This window comes from Apteryx rowi, unplaced genomic scaffold, assembly GCF_003343035.1.
Source record: "Apteryx rowi isolate R43461 unplaced genomic scaffold, aptRow1 scaffold_122, whole genome shotgun sequence".
Taxonomy (NCBI): Eukaryota; Metazoa; Chordata; class Aves; order Apterygiformes; family Apterygidae; genus Apteryx; species Apteryx rowi.
This window is the reverse complement of record NW_020447442.1, coordinates 789438-806815: the sequence shown is the minus strand read 5'-3', so window position 1 is coordinate 806815 and position 17378 is coordinate 789438. Positions and strand designations below refer to the sequence as shown.

Below are 17378 nucleotides of genomic sequence, written 5' to 3'. Positions count from 1 at the left end.
GTCCTCCGTGACCACCCAGTGGGTGGTAGCAGCGGCGGGCCGCGGCCCTAGGGCCAGCAGCGAGCACAGGCCCAGAGCCCAGCGCCAGGGGACCCACGCCCGCCCCGGCCCGCCCCGCCCGGACGCTCCTGCCGCCGCCATCTTCCCGATCCCGGCCTGCCCGCACCACCCGGAACCGGAAGCGCGCGAGCCGCCATTTTGAGAGGGGGGGAGGAGGGAGCGGGGAGGCGCCTCCGGCTGCGGGGCGRCGCCGCAGCCTCCCGGGCGGGACGGGCCCGACCCGCCGGGAGACCGGAAGGCCGCTCGGGGCCGGTAGCGCGGCCGGGGAGTCGGGAACCACGAGCCGACGGAGACACAGCAGCGCAGGTGAGCGCGGGCAGCGGCGACGTGAAACGGCCGCGGGGCGCGTCCACAGCGGAGCGTTACGGAGCCGCTGGGGCCGAGCGTCAGCCCCCGCCCCGGGGCAGGGCCCGGCCGCTGGCCTTGTCCTGCTGCTGCGCTTTGCTTCTCTGAGTAAAGTACTCCACCGAGGCCCCGTTATCCACACTCTCAGCCTTCCTCRCGGCTGATTTCAGATGGCAACGAGCAGCCGTTGGTGGCAGGCCGTGCTGGAAGCTTTCCGTTAAAAGTTAACTGTTTTGTCTGGTGTACGCCGAAGAGTTTGTCAGCACAGCCTGGAAAATGGACTGSTGTTTAAATCAAATCAAACCACACCCTACCGCTAACCACAGTTAATGCCAGTTTGATAAACAGCCGGTTGAAGATAGCTTCAGAAAAATACATGATACTTCTCTTTCTTTCAGATACTTCTGAATTGCATAGGAAAATCTACTCGTTCTCTCTCCTGTTCCAGCTGATTGGATCGACACCTGTTATATTTGACACCAACTCAGCAGGGGCAGCATGCTTCACCCCTCCTGACTAATAGTTGCTAAATTCAGCCTTCTGTCTTTTCTAGCTTTTTGCTAAGTTTGCAAGAGTTAACACTTCTGCTTCTTACACACTTGCAAACAGATTTTCTCATAACCTTTTTAACAATAAAACTTATCTATAAACCCAAACCAAGTAAACAGAAATGAGAAGGAAGTTCATAAATGTTCTTACAGTGGTTAACTAATGCAAAGGATTCATTCTTTATAAGGATAGAGAATATACTACCTGAAGTTCAACACTTCCGTACTGTTATCATGCTTTGCACATAAAGCATATTACAAATTTCACCAAATAAAACAGGCTCTTACTCCAAACCACTGTAGCTCTATTTCAAACAGATCTTTAAAATCATAAGATACTAACACATTTTAGTGCTCTATGGATTACATCTAGGAGGTTGRATAACATGGTAGACTATCTTTTCATGTGATATGTTCCCAATTAAAACATAACGGATCTATTTCTCACAAATTTTCTGCAGGATATTTACATTTCTACCCCAAATTTTGTATTTAAAAGTTGAATTATCTAAGAGTTGAAACGGTTAATCCAGTCTGTGTAACAACTGTTTCTTAGTGGCAAACAACTCATAATACATCTAAAGCAATCTAAGGAGTAAGTCACTAAAACAAAAGGTACTGTAGTAACCTTTTACTGACATCACAAAAGGTTGTAGAGTAACTGTGAAACAATGAACCAAACAAAATTACAAAATGAATTTATTCCAAAAGCATAAGGGAACATTTACAATTCAACAGGATGGTAAACAGGTGTCTCCACAAGAACTCACTGCATTAAAATTAAGTTTGAAAGAAGTGGGGAAAAAAAACCTAACTACTTCTGAGGCCACAAGTACTTTGCACATCACTTCTGAAAAACAGGAGTCTCGTAAAGCAAACTTACTCAAAATTCCGTGAGAAAAGCTGCTAGTACCTAGTTATTAATCTAAATATAGCTACATTCGGGCTTTGAGATTAAATTTTAAAATTCCCTCAAAACACAAAATATAGCCACAAGTGCAAAACGCCAGTTTTTCCATGGAAGTTTATTACCTATCTAGTGCCTATTTTCAGAGTGACATTTTGATCACATCAATTTGTACTTGAAAGCTCTAAGTTTGTTGATTTCAGTGACAAATCTGAGTATAGCAGCTGGCCTGTAATCAGAAATAAAAAGTCAGCTCAAATGCCCTGGAATGTCCAAAGTTTGCTGCTGCCTATTGCTCCAGAATTCAGCAAAAACTGAGTTCTAATTTAGAGTCAACAACTTCTCTAACTTTGACATAGTTTTGGTATTCTGTCTTTCTGATGATAGACATCAGAGTGTTAATGAAGACACCCGAGTCAGAGTCACAACCTGTTCTTCACAAATACAATGAAACTAGTTGGGGAAACATCACTTTCAGGCATTTGTCTTTGCGTGTGGATATCAAATGGCTGGAGAAAAAAAGGATAAGAAAAATCTTCAATCCTGTAAAGCCTAAGCTATTTTACATCAGCGCATCCTGGAACACTTATTGAAATTTTTTTCCTCTGCCCCCACTTCTTCTATCAGCTAACTCTTTACAATGTTCAATGACCTGAGAAGTAAAAATTTTAAGTGGTGAGAATACATATAAAAAAAAAAAAAAAGGCAAAGCATTGTGCTCTTACATTGTATTTTCTGGGTGTACACCAGTAAATAAGAATCCCTCCCAAGTTGCTATGAAAAAAAATAGCATGGAATCTTTAATTTTTCACCAGAATTAAACTACATAGCTGGATTTTTTCAATGTTACCCAAAATACAATTTTATTTATATATTTTTAAAATGCAATTGTATTGTTTAAAAAAAAAAGAAAAAAAGCCTCTAGTGCCAACAAACCCAGAAATCGGCAATACACAGGAAAGAGCCAGGTACTGCTATGGTCCAGCTCCGGCTTATGAAGCTTAATCACTGCATCAGTCTTTTCCCATTTCTGGAATAATTCTAGTCATTTATTGTTTTGTTTTTCCTGTTCATTTACTGAAATTTCACGGCATAAGTATATGCACATATTCATATTAAACATTAAAAATTCATTTGCAAAACATCACTTTTGCATTACAATGCACGGAGAAGAGTAAGATGTGCAAAACAAAAAACACCACATTCTCCACATCTCTAAGTAAAAGGACTGCTTCATGCTACAAGCAAAAAAATTTCCACCCATGTTGCAAACTTTAGAAATCCAGCACTTGTCTCAGTCAATTCCATTATAAAAAGTAAATAAAAGCTAATTTAACAATGATACTCTTCTCCACATATTGCAAAATATGGTTACAGATGAGGAAAAGATTACTTCAGCTGCTAAGCTTATCTGACATGTATCTCTGTTATCATGCCTTTCCTGTCCATTATTTAATACATAAACTCAGTTACATAGTTTCAGTTATGCAGTAGCTGATTTTTAGGTTAATATACAAACTGTCAAGATGCAGCTTTTGATAAAACATCTATGCTGTTTTCCAATTTTGAGTAAATCCTGAAGACACTTCAAAAATAAGAACCCAAAACTGCTGACTGTAAGCATCCAAAAATACAGTTGTAGTTTCACTATGGACAAGTTGTAGTCCGTTAGAAAAGTAGATCATACATACAAAGGTATAAAGAACATTTAAGTCAGTCTTAGTGGAAGGCAGTCCTTGAAGGGAACAATACTCCAGGCAATCTTTTGCTGAGTAGTACTTTCACTTTAGCCCATCAGGGCCACCGAAGATGTAATGGTCTATTCAGTAGATTCTTCCTCTACTACGATTGCCACGTCCTCCCCAGCCTCTTCCTCGTCCACCTCGGAAACCACCTCTTTGCTCTGAAAATAAAAGCCAAAACATTTATTTCATATAGACTTTATGTTGCATACAGATTAAAACTAAATTACAGTAACTGGAGGTATTGAAGGCTGACTTAAGTCTCTGAGGCTGATACTGCTTACTTACCATGAGAGATCTCTGACTTACACTTTAATGAATAATAGACCCCACTGACTGCAGGTCAGGAAAGTTAGTGTCTCTAAACTAAACTTAGTCTTCCTGAGTACTAATGCTATCTTAACTGACAGTCCCATTATTTTAAAACTGTATCTGGGCTAGTGCATTGTGACAGAATTGAAAATTGGGCTGGAAAGGACTTTGTTAGGCTATCTAGATCATCCTTTTGTCTGGTAATACAATAGACCATATTTACCTCACTCTTGACATGCTTGTCTGAATTGCTCCTAATGAATTTTAAAGTGATGGAAAACCACAACTTCATCAGTCTATCTGTCCTTTACTATCCTTACCATTAAGTTATCCCTAGCATACTTACGGTTTTTCTTCTGGACTAGTATTTTACTGTATCCAAATTGAGGATCCTACACATAGCAGGATACCACACAAAGTATTTGTATACTGTAGAAAGTTTTCCATTTCCTTCCATTAAGAACAAATCCGATCACAGTGGAAGAAATGAGAAATATTTTGTTAAAAGTTCCTTTAGATTTTTTTGAAAATACATCAAACTGCCTTGTTCCTCTTCCATGCTTTCTCTTCACATATACTTTTAAAATACAGGTTACATTTATCTACAAAGAAAGCCTTGTACATATTTTAAAAAATATAGAAATCAAGAGTTGATCAGTGGACAACACTCCTCACTAACAAGGAACAGTAGCAAGCAGTAAGACTTTTCTAGTTGAAAACTTTCTAATTTTTAGAATTATAGAGCTACAAGCTTATCTTAAACAACATAGCTGTATCATCTGAAGTCTGCAATAAGAAATTCACAGAAGATTTTCTCTTTTTCTTTTATTTATATATAAGACAGTGCTTTATATAAGAGGCTTTCTACCTGTGGGCATGGGCAATAATTTATCAGAGCAGGCCACTTACTTGACAGAGGTAGGACACTAATGAACCTAAAGGGAAGATAACAAGACGGGTTGCTGCCATTGTTGGGCCTATTCATCTAGCCTGCAACTGCTTTCACATTTTGGCCAGAAATATGACTTGCTGAGAGAGGCAGAATCAGTCTGACTGGGAGCATATAAGGACATAACTGTGTGCGTGCACAGTAAATCTGGCAGTTCCCAGAAGTTCTGGAATAGATCTGCACATAAGCATTAACTGTAACAGGAATTCACAACAGGACCAGTCATATGGCAGGAGGTGCCACTCTGCCACTTGAAGAAACTGGTCTGTCCAGTGAGAAATTTGAGGGGTCAGTTCTTTCAAATGTAGTATGGGAACACAATAGTGTTCCCAAAATACTGCTAAAACTAACTTGCAAATGACATACAGTTTACAGGCTGGCACGCTTACTCAAATGTGGTAATAGATCAGCAACTATAAAGAGGTCATTACATGCAAAAATTATGACAGTACAGTTTGATCTTTGGAGAATCTGACAATAAGATTGACTAATTTGCTTCTTTCCAAAGGCTCATTTGTCACTGGACAAAACTTTTCCAAGCAGCCTTACTTACCGTAAGAAAAACTACCCAGGTTGCTACTGTATTTTCCACTGGGAGGGTTGTATATTTGCCTGGCATCCCTTTTTGGTCCTGCTGGAGCTTTCTTCGGGGGTGAACTTGAGGTTGTATCTTCACTTGTTCTTTTTTGACTGACAGAAGAAAACAAAAAGATCATTTCATCCTTGCAGTGACAAGTACAGGAACAGCAGTTCAGCCTCAAAGATTAACAGTTATAAGCTAGCAGCAGCTAATAAAGATGCCCTGAATGATACTTCAAAAGAGGAAGTAAGCTGGTCTCCAGTTGATTCCATCTATTGTATCCCCAAAGCAAGACTAAGATTATGACTCCACAGCCTTAACTCCTTTCAGGATAGGTGTTACCTTTGCTTGTGAAACTCATGTGCTGTGTGTATTATATATATACAGTTTGGGATCTTAATTTTGTAAAGAGCAAATGTTGAAAGACACCAGTTTTCTTTTTTTATGGAAAACTCTTACCCTGCATCTGCCTTCTGTACCGGTTTCCAGGACAGCGTAACTGTACTTTTATAGGAAGGAGGAATGTGGAAGAGATCCTACAGAGACAAAAATCAGACAGTTTATTCTACAATTAAATCCATGTCAATTACACTTCAAAATTTTTGCTACCTACCGAGTCTCCAGAATAATAGTTATCTTCTGCCAGTTTTAAACCCCATACTTTTTAAGCCCCATTGGCAGAGGGAGAAGAGGGCAGCAGATAACTTAGTCCATATACTTTACTTGGAAATTAAAATGAGATTTATATTAACAGAATAGTGTCTCATACTAAAATAATACACTTTCTCTCACATTTATGCACACAGAACACCTTTTAATGAACTACAGTGGCTCCTGCATAGGTTTGATATGCCTGCTACAATGGTAGAAGATAGGCTTCTCAGAAGCGTAGGCAAAATTTAGTTTATGGTGGTGGACTGAGGGTGGGAGATAGGAAGTGAGGAAAGAGAGGCCAGCTGGGGAAGTCAGCAGAATCTTAGAAAGGCTGTTAAAAGCAATCAGAGTGGTTTCAAGGGCTCTGGATGGAAGTCTCTCTTCCCCCTAAGGAGGAAGAGGTCCTGGACAGCAAGCAGCTTGCTTTGTCTCCTCCTTTCTTTACCTTTCCTTGCACCTCTTCAAACTTTTCCTTACCCCTCCTACCCCTGCAGAAAAGGGCAACAAGAAGGGGACAAGGCTCGTCCAGAATCCACAGACCCTTAAACAACAGGATTTCCTGATAGCGTTGGAAATAGAAGGCTGGGCAACTGCTGCTGCTGCTGGAAAGGGCCTCAACACCCCACCCAAGCAGCAGCAGCTAAGGCAGCAATCAACAACTTGCAGAAACAGCAAATCCATCTCTCTTCAGAAACAGTAAAACAGGCAGCAACCCTGAATTGACTGACAATGACTAACTCAATAATACAATACATCTTGGTTCACATCTATTCACTCCTGTTTTCTCCACAGATTACCCTATTGTGTGGATTTACACTCCTTCACAGTGTTAAGACTTACCTTGATTAAAACATTAATGTTATTGGTTATTTTCAAGGCAACCACTTTAATCTTGTTCTGTAAAAGAGAAGAAACATCACTGAATGCCAGCCATTCTAGTAGCCTAAAATTACATCAGCTGCATTTGATGAAGTCACAATATTAAACTGACTGCTCTTCCTAGTAAATTGCTGTGGCAACAGCGAAAGGTGTGCAGCACTGCTGAGATTTCATTACAATTTTTAGGCTTTAGCAGTTTTACACATACTGAAACAACCAGCTAATTGTAACATTCCCATGTACTTCCCACCTAAAGTTTCTTTTTCATAACAAAATGCAGAGCACAGTTAAGCCAAATAGATGGGCACACACACAGCAGCTTAACAAAATTACCAGAAACTAAAAGACCCTCTTAGATTGTAAGACCCAGCATCAGGTATGATGTGGTTACACATTAAGAATTTTCCCTGTTCCCTCCTCCAGAAGTGGCACATGGAGAATGACATTACTAGTGATGGGTCCACAGCACGCACAGCTTGACACCCACTCAAGTCTGTAAAACAACTGACAGCCAATAGATACAATGAGCAGAAACACAGTATTAGCAGCCCAAAGAACATCTTCTGTAGGTGAATTTATTATTTTGTAGTTTGAATACACAGGGCCCAGTCTGGCAACACTACAGCATCTTGTACAGGAGGCTAACACCGAGTCTGTTTCAGTTCAACACTGGTTCAGAAATCTGCAGCTGACACCACAACTTTCCTACTTAGAGATCTGAAAGACTGTCATATGAAATCAGGAATAACAAGTGCATTCTTCTGTTGTCAGACTGTAGTTACCTCTTTATGCATTGTTTTAAAATAATGCAGGAGTAACGCTCTGGAATGTACTGACCGCAGAGGATAAGCAGTAATCCAGCCAGGTACTCAATTAGCTTCTCAACTGCAGCTTTAATAGATCTTCCGTATTATTTATAGCATTTTTGATGATCTTGAACCTGGCCAATCTGCTGTACCCCCATTAAGCCTACTGATGAGATATTAATTTTTTATCACAATCCCCCAAACCTACCAACTTTTTCCAGCTTCTTTGAATAATAACCTATAGTGTTATCTTTTATTTCAGATCTGATAGCACTCAACAACACAAAGTTTAGTAGTTTTGTACTAAAGACAATCAAGTATTAATACTTAACCACAAACCCACTTGCAGAAAAATACAATCGTCTTTATGAAGTAAGACTGGTGCACAAGCTTAAAAGGCCAACTAACACCACTGTCATTTTCCACATCTGCCTAACAGTAACTTTTCTATCCTCTGAAGTACTAGCTGTCAGTTGAGTTCATACCAATCATTTAAAATATACAGACAATTTAAACGTGTTTAAAAGGAAAATGGCAATAGTTGTTAGGATTATTTTTCCCTTATCTATTCACACTGTTAAAATAGATAGCACACCATTAATATGTGTTTTGATGGTTATTTCAGTAGGCTCGGTTAGAAAAATCAGAATTCCTAAAAAATTCTTACCTCCTCCGTTTTCAAGGCTTCTCCAGTTTTTCCTTGGAGTGCTAGACGAAGCTGTCGAATGTATACCTGCAATCCTCGAGCAAAATACTGTAGCCTAAAAAGTTTAAAAAGCAAGTGCTTAATTCATTTTACACATTTCTATAAAATAAAAGCATAAGCAAAAGGAATTTGTAATTTGATTTTTTTTTCCTTTAAGAAAAAATGCTCAAAATAATTCTTTCACAAATCTGACCTGCAGTTGTCCACCATCCTAACAGTAATTCTTTCACACTGGCCTTTCTAACAGAACTCCAACACCTGCACCTAAATGATTACCTGATTTTAAAATCTTTCAATTTCTCCGCATTCAGCTTGGCTGTGAGGAAGTCTGGAAGTTTACGCCCCAGCTGATGGAAGCTATACAACAAACACTCCACATAACTGAACTGCAACTTGGGTTCTTCATTGCCAGCATTCTCCCCATTCTCTGCTTCCTCTGGAGGAAGTGGCATGTACTCCTAATGAAGAAAAAACAAAAATAGATATATAAGACACTTTTACATAGCCTGGCAGTTCTCTTCCAGCCTTTGTGCTGGAGGCTTTATTTATGCTGCTGGCTTAACAATTATTCCCCATTCCTATACTGACACAATGAGCTGCTGCACAGAGTCCTGGTGCAGGTGGTTTGCCTACACTTAAGTTACTTGACACCTTTGGATCAGAGGAGATAGTATAGTAGCACAACTACCACCAAGAACAACAATGCACTGCACCAGTGCTGCTGAATCAGTGATGAATTTGCTTAAAGTTATCAGCACAGATACAGCCTTGGATGCTATTCAACAGGAGTCACTCATGACTAAAACTTAAAAAGAACAAGCCATTAATCCAGTTTACTGGATTAAAAACATCGTGCAGCTAACATCTCTCTAGATCAAGAAAGGCTTTGAACTGCAAAATAATRTTTGCCTTTATGTCATGGATAGAGCTATTTCTGAAATAGCTTCTAGGTTTAGAAAAAGAAAGGATAAAGGACCCTCCACTGGAGAAGAAGATTAATGGCTAAAAAACCCACTTATTTTGATGAAAGGCTTTTTTTTTTTAGTGTTTTATATGAGTAAAAATTGAATTAGTCTTACCAGTAATTTATCAAACAGTTTCTTCAAGTTCGATTCAAGCTTTTCCATATCACCACAAAATGAACTCATTTCAGCAAGAAGCTTCAAAACCTAAACATAAGGATAGCTGGGTTTTTGTGTGTTAACTGAGAAGTACAAAGTCTTAACTTTCAAATCAAAAGAGATTATCACATCATCATGGTTTGCTCAGTAGAGGTCAACCATTGCAATTAAAAAACCCCAGAACATCAGGAAGAAATGCGAGGAGGAGCATGCCTGGTCTGTTCTTTAGGTCCTCAAACAGAAACATGGATTTCTGTGCCTACCCCAACAGGCATCATCAGTCAACAACTAAACAAAAACCCTGTCTTCCATTCTTGCAGTACAGCTCATCTTCAAAGTGAGATTCACAAAAATCTAACTGAAGCTGCAGCACTGATTAATGTAAGCAAAATTACACAGACATTAAACCACTCCCTTAGGAGACTAAATTAGCACAAGCCATGCAATAATCATTTCAGTAAATGCTATGTGCTTAAAAAAATTAACAGCAATATACAAATGATTACACTGATCTAGTTATTCYATCCTTGCCTCAAAAGCCCAGGACAAATGACACATGCTTTAAAAGGCAACATTCAGTCATCTCTCAATACAGTAAATATTTTTTCTAGGTGTAGCTAGTTTGCCTTCAACCCAAGAACTAAAAACTACTGAAGAAAGAAGAATTCATTTTTTAAAATAGCTGTCTCTTTCTAAGATGCATATTTTTAGGATTTATAAGACATTAGAGCTTTGGCTTACCTCTAACTGGATATCAAGACCCTCCACTGGTGTAGTCAAAGAACTGAGGTTCGGCAGCACATGCTCACAGAAGTAAGTAACAAATTTTGTGGAATGAACATTTTTCTGCAAAACACCCACACATTATTCAGGCTACTCTTTGAGTTTGAATGAGTTAAATGTTTTTCCCACCCCCTCTGCCTCCCTTACAAGTGCCTATCACACAGCTACACCTTAATGCTTCATTTAACTTTAACTTCTACAGTGCAGACACCCTTTCAGGTAGCTTAAACTCAAAGGCAGTCTGTAACATCCACTGAGATTGCCCTATAAGCTGAAAATAGGCCTTTAAGTGTTGCAATTGCCTGGCACAAGACTTGAGTTAATCAAGCCACATACATACATGAACCTAATTTGAGAATCTTGTCATTACTCTTACATTTAAAATAAAATATCGAAGAACAGAGACTATGCAAAAGCTCTTTGTATTTAGAGGCTACATGGATTTCTCCAACATTCTAGTACATCAGAAGCTAAAGGTGGAGAAGCATCGCTGTGCAGTCATGCTCGTGTAATCACTCAGAACACCAAACAGAGGCTGCAGCTATTAACTTTCCGTGATATTCCTCATATAAAGCAAATAAATACATACCGAGAAGAGCGGCACTGCCTGCCGAGTACACTGCAGAAGTCTGTCCACACAGTCTGGATCAGATGGATTGAATGTTTGCTCCAGGTCAGCTTGTTCAGCTACCAGTTCCACTAGCTGTTGCCTCCCACTTACTGTCTGTAAGCTTTTTAATCCGGATAGTATTTTCATGAATAGAACAAACTCCTCGCCTGTTACATCTTCCAGGACCTTAATAAAACACCAGAAATTGTATTTCCATTGTGGTAATTTGCAAATCTCCAAGTCAAACCCACTTCATAGGAAAAGATAAACTGCTGAACTATCTAAACATTTAAATTTAGCTTCTAGTGTTTAAAAACACAAGTTTAAAGGCACAAAAGAAAAAAATGCAGTGCAGCTATATGCACTTCCAGATTAAAATAACTGCCATCAAGCTAAKCATAGGAAACATTTTTCTTGAACAATAATCTTAAAATCAAATTTCTTATCTAACAAAATTGTATGTTTCAGGCAGAATAAATGTTCAATGAGTATCTATTTATTATCGATTGTTTAATACTTTTTGTATCTGCCTCAGCTGGAGGATGCACAGAAATCACATGAAATTCAAAAAGGACAAATGCAAAATCCTACACCTGGGATAAAATAACCCCCCTCCCCGCATCAGTGCGTGCTGGGGACTGACTGGCTGSGGAGCTGCTCTGCTGAAAAGGCCCTGAAGTCCTGGGGGACAGCAGGCTAAACATGAGTCAGCAGCATGCCTTGGGTGACGAAGGCTAACAGCGTCCTGGGCTGTGTCAACAGGTGCACACCCAGTAGATCGAGGGAGGGAACTGTTTCCCTTTACTAGGCCACATCTGGAATACTACATCTAGTTCTGGGCACTCCCTCCCATACAAGGAAGTTGCTGGGAAGCTTCAGAGAGTCCAGGCACCAAGATCAGGGCCTGGAACACATGACCTATGAGGAGAGGCTATGGGAACTGAGCTTTTTCAGCCTAAAGGAGAAAGTCTTTAAGGAGGGGAGGGGGAACCTAACCACAATCTTCCAATACTTAAGAGCAGGTCACCAGGGATATGGAACCATGCTCTTTACTGAGGTGCATGGGGCAAGAACGACAGGCAACAATACAAAACTGAAATGAGATTCCTACTGGAAAAAGAAGAAAATTCTCATTCTGAGAATAAGTAAACATTGGAACAGGTTGCCCAGAGAGGCTGGGAGATCTCCAGCCTCAGAGGTTTCTAAAACCCAAATGGACAAAGTGCTTAGAAATCTGAGCTGAATTCAACTGAGCAGAAAGATGGATTAGGTGATCTCCCAAATTCCCTTTCCAAATGGAATGATTCTATCATTCTAGTAAAAGTATTTCTCACAAATGAAAAAAAAAACACCTATTGTTATTTTAACATTCTCACAAACAATGCTGCAAATTTTAGATTGTAGCAGAGTAGGGTAACTAGAAGATTGTAATTCTTACAATGTTTAATTCTATATGAGATTTTAAATACACAGACCTCCAAAACAATGCCAGTAATAAAGGATGGTTTAATAATACTTAGGTTTGGAGTGAAATATTACACTCACCTTCTTTGATTCAGTTAATATGAACTCTTCTACCTCCTTTGTCATCACCTCCTCAGGCAGGGTTTTAAGTTTTGTAGAGAGGAACTTGATGGCTCTTTCTCTCACAATATCCTCTCCTTGAAGAATCTGACTGAATAAGCCTCCCAAAGTCCCTGAATGGAGAATAAATCAGGTAACGCAAATCATGCGAAAATTTAGGAGCTAAAACTTCTATGTAAAAGAGAGAAGTTTCATACTGTAAGACTCCATGTCATATTTTAAAACTACTTTATTAACTTGTTTAAGAAGAATACAACTTTCATGTAGCTTGGTGTACGAAACAGCATTCTTTTATTGGTCTGTATAAATTCAGATCCACAGTTAATGAACAGCTCAGTATCGTTTGCAACACAAAACAGTGTCTTCAACTTCTGCACTGTACTAAGATGATATCAGTTCAGGTCCTGTTCTCATCCTACTAGGGACTGGGAAATATTAATAAAAGACATTTATAGAAAAATGGGTCCTTTACCTTTAGCATCCATCTTAAATATACTAAGCAAAGCATTGTTCACCAGATTGAATTCTGCAGAATCATCTGTGAAGAAAAAAAAACTTATATGCATATCCTTGAAATGAAAGCATAAGCGCAGAAAAACAAAGAAAGAAGTCCAATATCATAAAAGCAGGACTCTATTCCTGGCATTTAATTATAAACAACAGCACAACTTGCATTTTTAACACCTGTTAGACCAAGGAAGTAGAAAGCCATGATTATGATAGCTGGAGGTACCAAACAAAGCTATCATCCCCTCTCCCTCCCCCCATAAAAGCTTTAACATTACAAACTTGATACAAGGAAAGTTGTAACTCAGTAGTTGAGTCATTTTAAGGAGCAACTGAGTAGACAAGTTGACCTTTACTAAATGAAGGTAAAATAAATAGTTAATTTCTTTTAAAGCTTAAGTGATCTACAATATTTCTAGATGGGGAAAAAAAGTTATTTTCCTCTTGAACTAAATAGAGAAATATGTATGCCCCTGAAAATTACATGTCTCTTCTCAGAAGCAAGCCTGGCAAGACTCAAGCATGCGTTTATAATACAACTTTGAACATCTAATATTTAGCACTCTATAAACCTTCTGAAAATTTTTTTTAAAATTATACATTTAATATAATTCAGAATTTAATATACAATATATTTTGAACAAAAAATACATTGTATCAAAGAAAATGCTTTCAGATGTTTTTTTAAAGTTCCAGAGCACCAAAATTATAAATTTGATAGCTCTTGTTCAGAAGGCAATCAGCTGCAGGCTGTAACTGGAGGGKKTTTTTTTGTTTTGTTTTTCTACAGATGCTTTCAGAGAAGTTGAAATGAAATTTCTGTGATATGCAAAAAAGATTTTCAGTTTAGATTAGGATAATTAGCAACCTTTCAAGACAAGTAGCAGCATACCTGTACAGCAAATATGAAAGGGGAAAAAGAAGAGTTTAAAGCAGGACACGAATGCCACTGGGACAGACTGCTCTGTAACAAACTAATGAAAACATTTTACAGAACAGTCTCTCTCATCTAACAGACCTGCCATCACGCACATGTTCAGGTGCGCCACAAGATCAGCAAAGGAACTACCAACACCACCTACCTGACTGTAGAAGCTGGGTCAGTATGTCTGCTACCCGCGGAAGATTATCTCCAGTGGCAAACTGAGGCAATTCCTTGATTGCTTGGCGTCGGATCTGTCAAAATTGTCATTATCGTGAGAAGAAAACTTTTTAAAAAAAATTACAAAAAACTCAGGCAGTTCAGCTACTAAACGAAGTTTGGCAGAAAAATCACACAAATTTGAGAAAAAAATGACCATATCTTTTTTTCAACACGAGTGTCATACTTAGAAAGCTATATTCAACTGTCAGACATTAATGGCAGCTCAAACATTGTATTTACTATGGGACTACTATGATGTACCATGTAAAAAAAGTATTTTTGTCTTTAGATCTAAGCAGCATTGGAGGAAAGCCAATTCAACAGCATCTCCATTCACAAAATCATTCACTTAATAAGCATTCCAAATAACAAACAAGAAGTGCTGGAATTTATTATATGGAATATTATTTGCTAACAGGAAGAATAATTTTACAGGAGTTCATATGGCAGAAATAAATTCTAGGTTTTGTTCCCAGCCTTGCCAAGACTCTTTGAATAACCTCTGCAAATCGTTAAGATCTGACCACCAGGGGTACAGCTTCTTTCAAAGCAAAAGAAGCCGCATGAAGCATCTCAAGACCTCTACAGGAACAATACATTCAGAATCAAATCCTCATGGTTCTCAAGTGTGAATGAAATTTTCTTGCCTTCCAGCAGAATTTATTAGAATCAATTCCCATGAAGTGCTTTGAAAGTAAAAATGTAATAGATATTCAAAGAAACTGTATCTAAGCTTCTTGCTAGAGAGCTATTCTTTTGATCAATGAGGGGAGTGAAAAGACAAATGAAAACTAATTTATCTTCCCATACCATCTCACAGTAGAATTTTCTACTGCAGGAATATAATTACGCACTCTTTAGGTCTTCCAAAAACCAATCCTCCTCTTCCCTCCCAGAAGATATAGCCTATAAGAAGGGGAAAATACATAAATCAACATATCAGCTCGCTACTACAAGGTTCCAGTCTCATCCTTACAGAAACATCTTCATCCTCACAGAGGTCCAACTGAGCATTGATAGCTGAGTCAGCCAGCTCAGGAAAATGCTTGAAGAATTTAGGAATAAACTGGGCTGCAAGTCTCTTCTCCTTGGCACCTCCCTTCACACCATCCAAGATCGCCTGGTAAGCATCCTTATGCTAAAAGAGGAAAGATAAACAACAAACAGAAAAATCTTGGGGTATTCCCAAGACAAAAAAGAAATTTTTCTCTCCCATACATTATTGGTTACAAACAGAATGAAATACCTGTAAAAATACTCATACGCGAGGATGACATAGTCAGCAAGCAGTCTCTCCATTCTCTAATTTTACATTTGGTGAAAAGTTCACAAATGACACACTATGCTCTTACTTCAGCATGGTATTACCATCTATTTAAGTGAACTATATTATATAAGCTTTAAATCAAGAAGCAAAATTTTCTCTTAAGCCAAAATAACCTCACTAATTTAGCAATATTTGCCTCTATTGACTGTACTATTATTTTGTTTCCTCTATTTGTTCAAGTGCTTACAGTTCAAGTAGTCAGCCATAAGGCTAACAGCTCTTGTGCACTCCTTGCAATTAGATTTAGCACAGACTCAGAGAGCTACATGATCACCTTCACTGAACTGAGGCAGTTTTTTCAAGGAGTTTCTGCCTTCTGGCTGTCTCTCAAGTAGAGGTTACCTATCCCAACAACTGTGCCACTGCAATGGATCACGAGTGCTTTTTAACTCACATTGCTGTAAAGCATCTTTGGCAGCTATTCAAGCAGTTGACTTGATACTGAGGTAAATGAGAGCTCTTAAGTGATTTGTTAACAGAGACTGGATGAAAAGAAATTAATTTCCAGATGAAATACAGAAACAAACACTTCAGGGACAGAGTATGAATTTCTCTACCTGCTCCAGCTAGAATCACACAGGCATTTCTGATTTTGTGCCCGCAGGACTGAAACTTTAGAACAAACACAAGTCTTTGCTGTGGTTAGCTATGTGTTTGGGAAATAAAAGGTAGCATTCTGAAGATGCTAGCAGAAATCAGAATCTTGTATCATTTATTTTCTTTACATATCCTACTTTGAACAGTAACATCAACAGCACAGAACACTTTGCTTTACAGCTTGCACTAAATTTCCCAGAGCCGCGAGCATCATCACCCCCACTCCACAAAAAAGTACATCCACAGTGAAAGGGGATAGGAATTTATGAAATAGTATTCTGTATTAAATCCCTCTAAAGTAAGTTGTGTTTAAACAATCAGTACCAGTGCTGCTTACACAATCCCTACACCATGCTGGTAATTGTCTATGTGGCCAGATTCTGAACTGGACTGGGAAACTGATCTGGAAGAAAAGTAACCCCAAAAAGCAAAATGATTGCTTTTCAGCTGATCAACACCCCCATTCAGTTTGTTCTACAGTCGCACCAACACAGTTTAACAGCACAGGCAGAAATAAGCCAGCACAAACTATCATAGAAATACATATATTTATATAGTTTTGATTTTCAGACTGCACATTAAGAATGACTTTTTGTGGAACACCTTATATATATTTTAAAAGTGTTCATACAGCAACTGAAATAGAGTAACTTGTGTTCCATGCATTCATACATTACTGCATGCTATCTACCCACAATCATTTAAGCTAGAACAGTCTCATGCACTTCAACCAGGTTTGTTTTACCCTGAAACTGACAGCAGTAAATGATAAAGAGAAAAGCAGAAAATGCATATAAAGAATAATCCTGCTTTTTCACACATCTCCTCATAATCTGTAACACAGGAATGTTCTAAGCCAGAGACAGTGCACCAACCACCATTTAATATGACTAATCAACCATTAATTTGTCCAAGTGACTTCTTGAACTGATTTATATGCTATAACATCCTGTGACAAGTTTCACAATGTGTTATGGAGAAAAGTACTTCTTCCTCTTTATTTTAAACCTGTTTCCTGCTAATTTCTTTAAGCTCTCACCTGCACTCCACTCATGAGATAGACTTATACCCTACTGCCTTTCTTCAACTGACACATTCTTTTTTGCAAGCTGAATACTTCTGGTCTTTTTAATTATTTCTCTCAGTGTCATACTTTTGGTTGTCCCCATTGCTTTTCCCCTCCTGTTCAAAGTTTACTTTCTGAGACAGAGTGACTA

At 38.7% G+C, this 17378-nt stretch overlaps 2 protein-coding genes and 1 long non-coding RNA gene across 6 annotated transcripts in view; 1 reads left to right on the top strand and 2 right to left on the bottom strand.

Moving 5' to 3' along the window:
- Positions 1-197, bottom strand: part of TTC17 (tetratricopeptide repeat domain 17) — a 63655-nt gene extending 63458 nt beyond the window's left edge. Inside the window, 2 exon segments of the mRNA XM_026091745.1 lie at positions 1-149; positions 152-197. Of these exon segments, the coding sequence (XP_025947530.1) occupies positions 1-149; positions 152-197 (195 nt within the window).
- A 24-nt stretch (positions 198-221) lies between these two features.
- LOC112978335 lies at positions 222-2564 on the top strand. The gene is made up of 2 exons (XR_003257870.1): positions 222-366; positions 804-2564. It is a non-coding gene; the product is annotated as an uncharacterized LOC112978335 (long non-coding RNA).
- API5 (apoptosis inhibitor 5) lies at positions 1636-15305 on the bottom strand. Of its 4 annotated transcripts, none has more exons than XM_026091711.1 (14): positions 15234-15295; positions 15048-15143; positions 14176-14269; positions 13059-13124; positions 12548-12699; positions 10982-11188; positions 10351-10455; positions 9568-9657; positions 8765-8946; positions 8450-8543; positions 6938-6994; positions 5903-5979; positions 5417-5553; positions 1636-3763 (listed from the first exon to the last, which is right to left on the bottom strand). In XM_026091711.1, exons 2-14 carry the CDS (start codon positions 15048-15050, stop codon positions 3684-3686), a joined length of 1344 nt encoding a protein of 447 aa, XP_025947496.1. In that variant the 5' UTR covers positions 15051-15143; positions 15234-15295; the 3' UTR covers positions 1636-3683. The 4 variants fall into 4 exon arrangements, with proteins under 4 accessions (XP_025947496.1, XP_025947487.1, XP_025947500.1 ...); XM_026091702.1 differs by lacking the exon at positions 1636-3763 and adding an exon at positions 3797-4364 and having other exon boundaries at positions 15234-15302; XM_026091715.1 differs by lacking the exon at positions 1636-3763 and adding an exon at positions 3798-4364 and having other exon boundaries at positions 15092-15143; positions 15234-15300.
- Positions 15306-17378: the final 2073 nt, after the last annotated feature.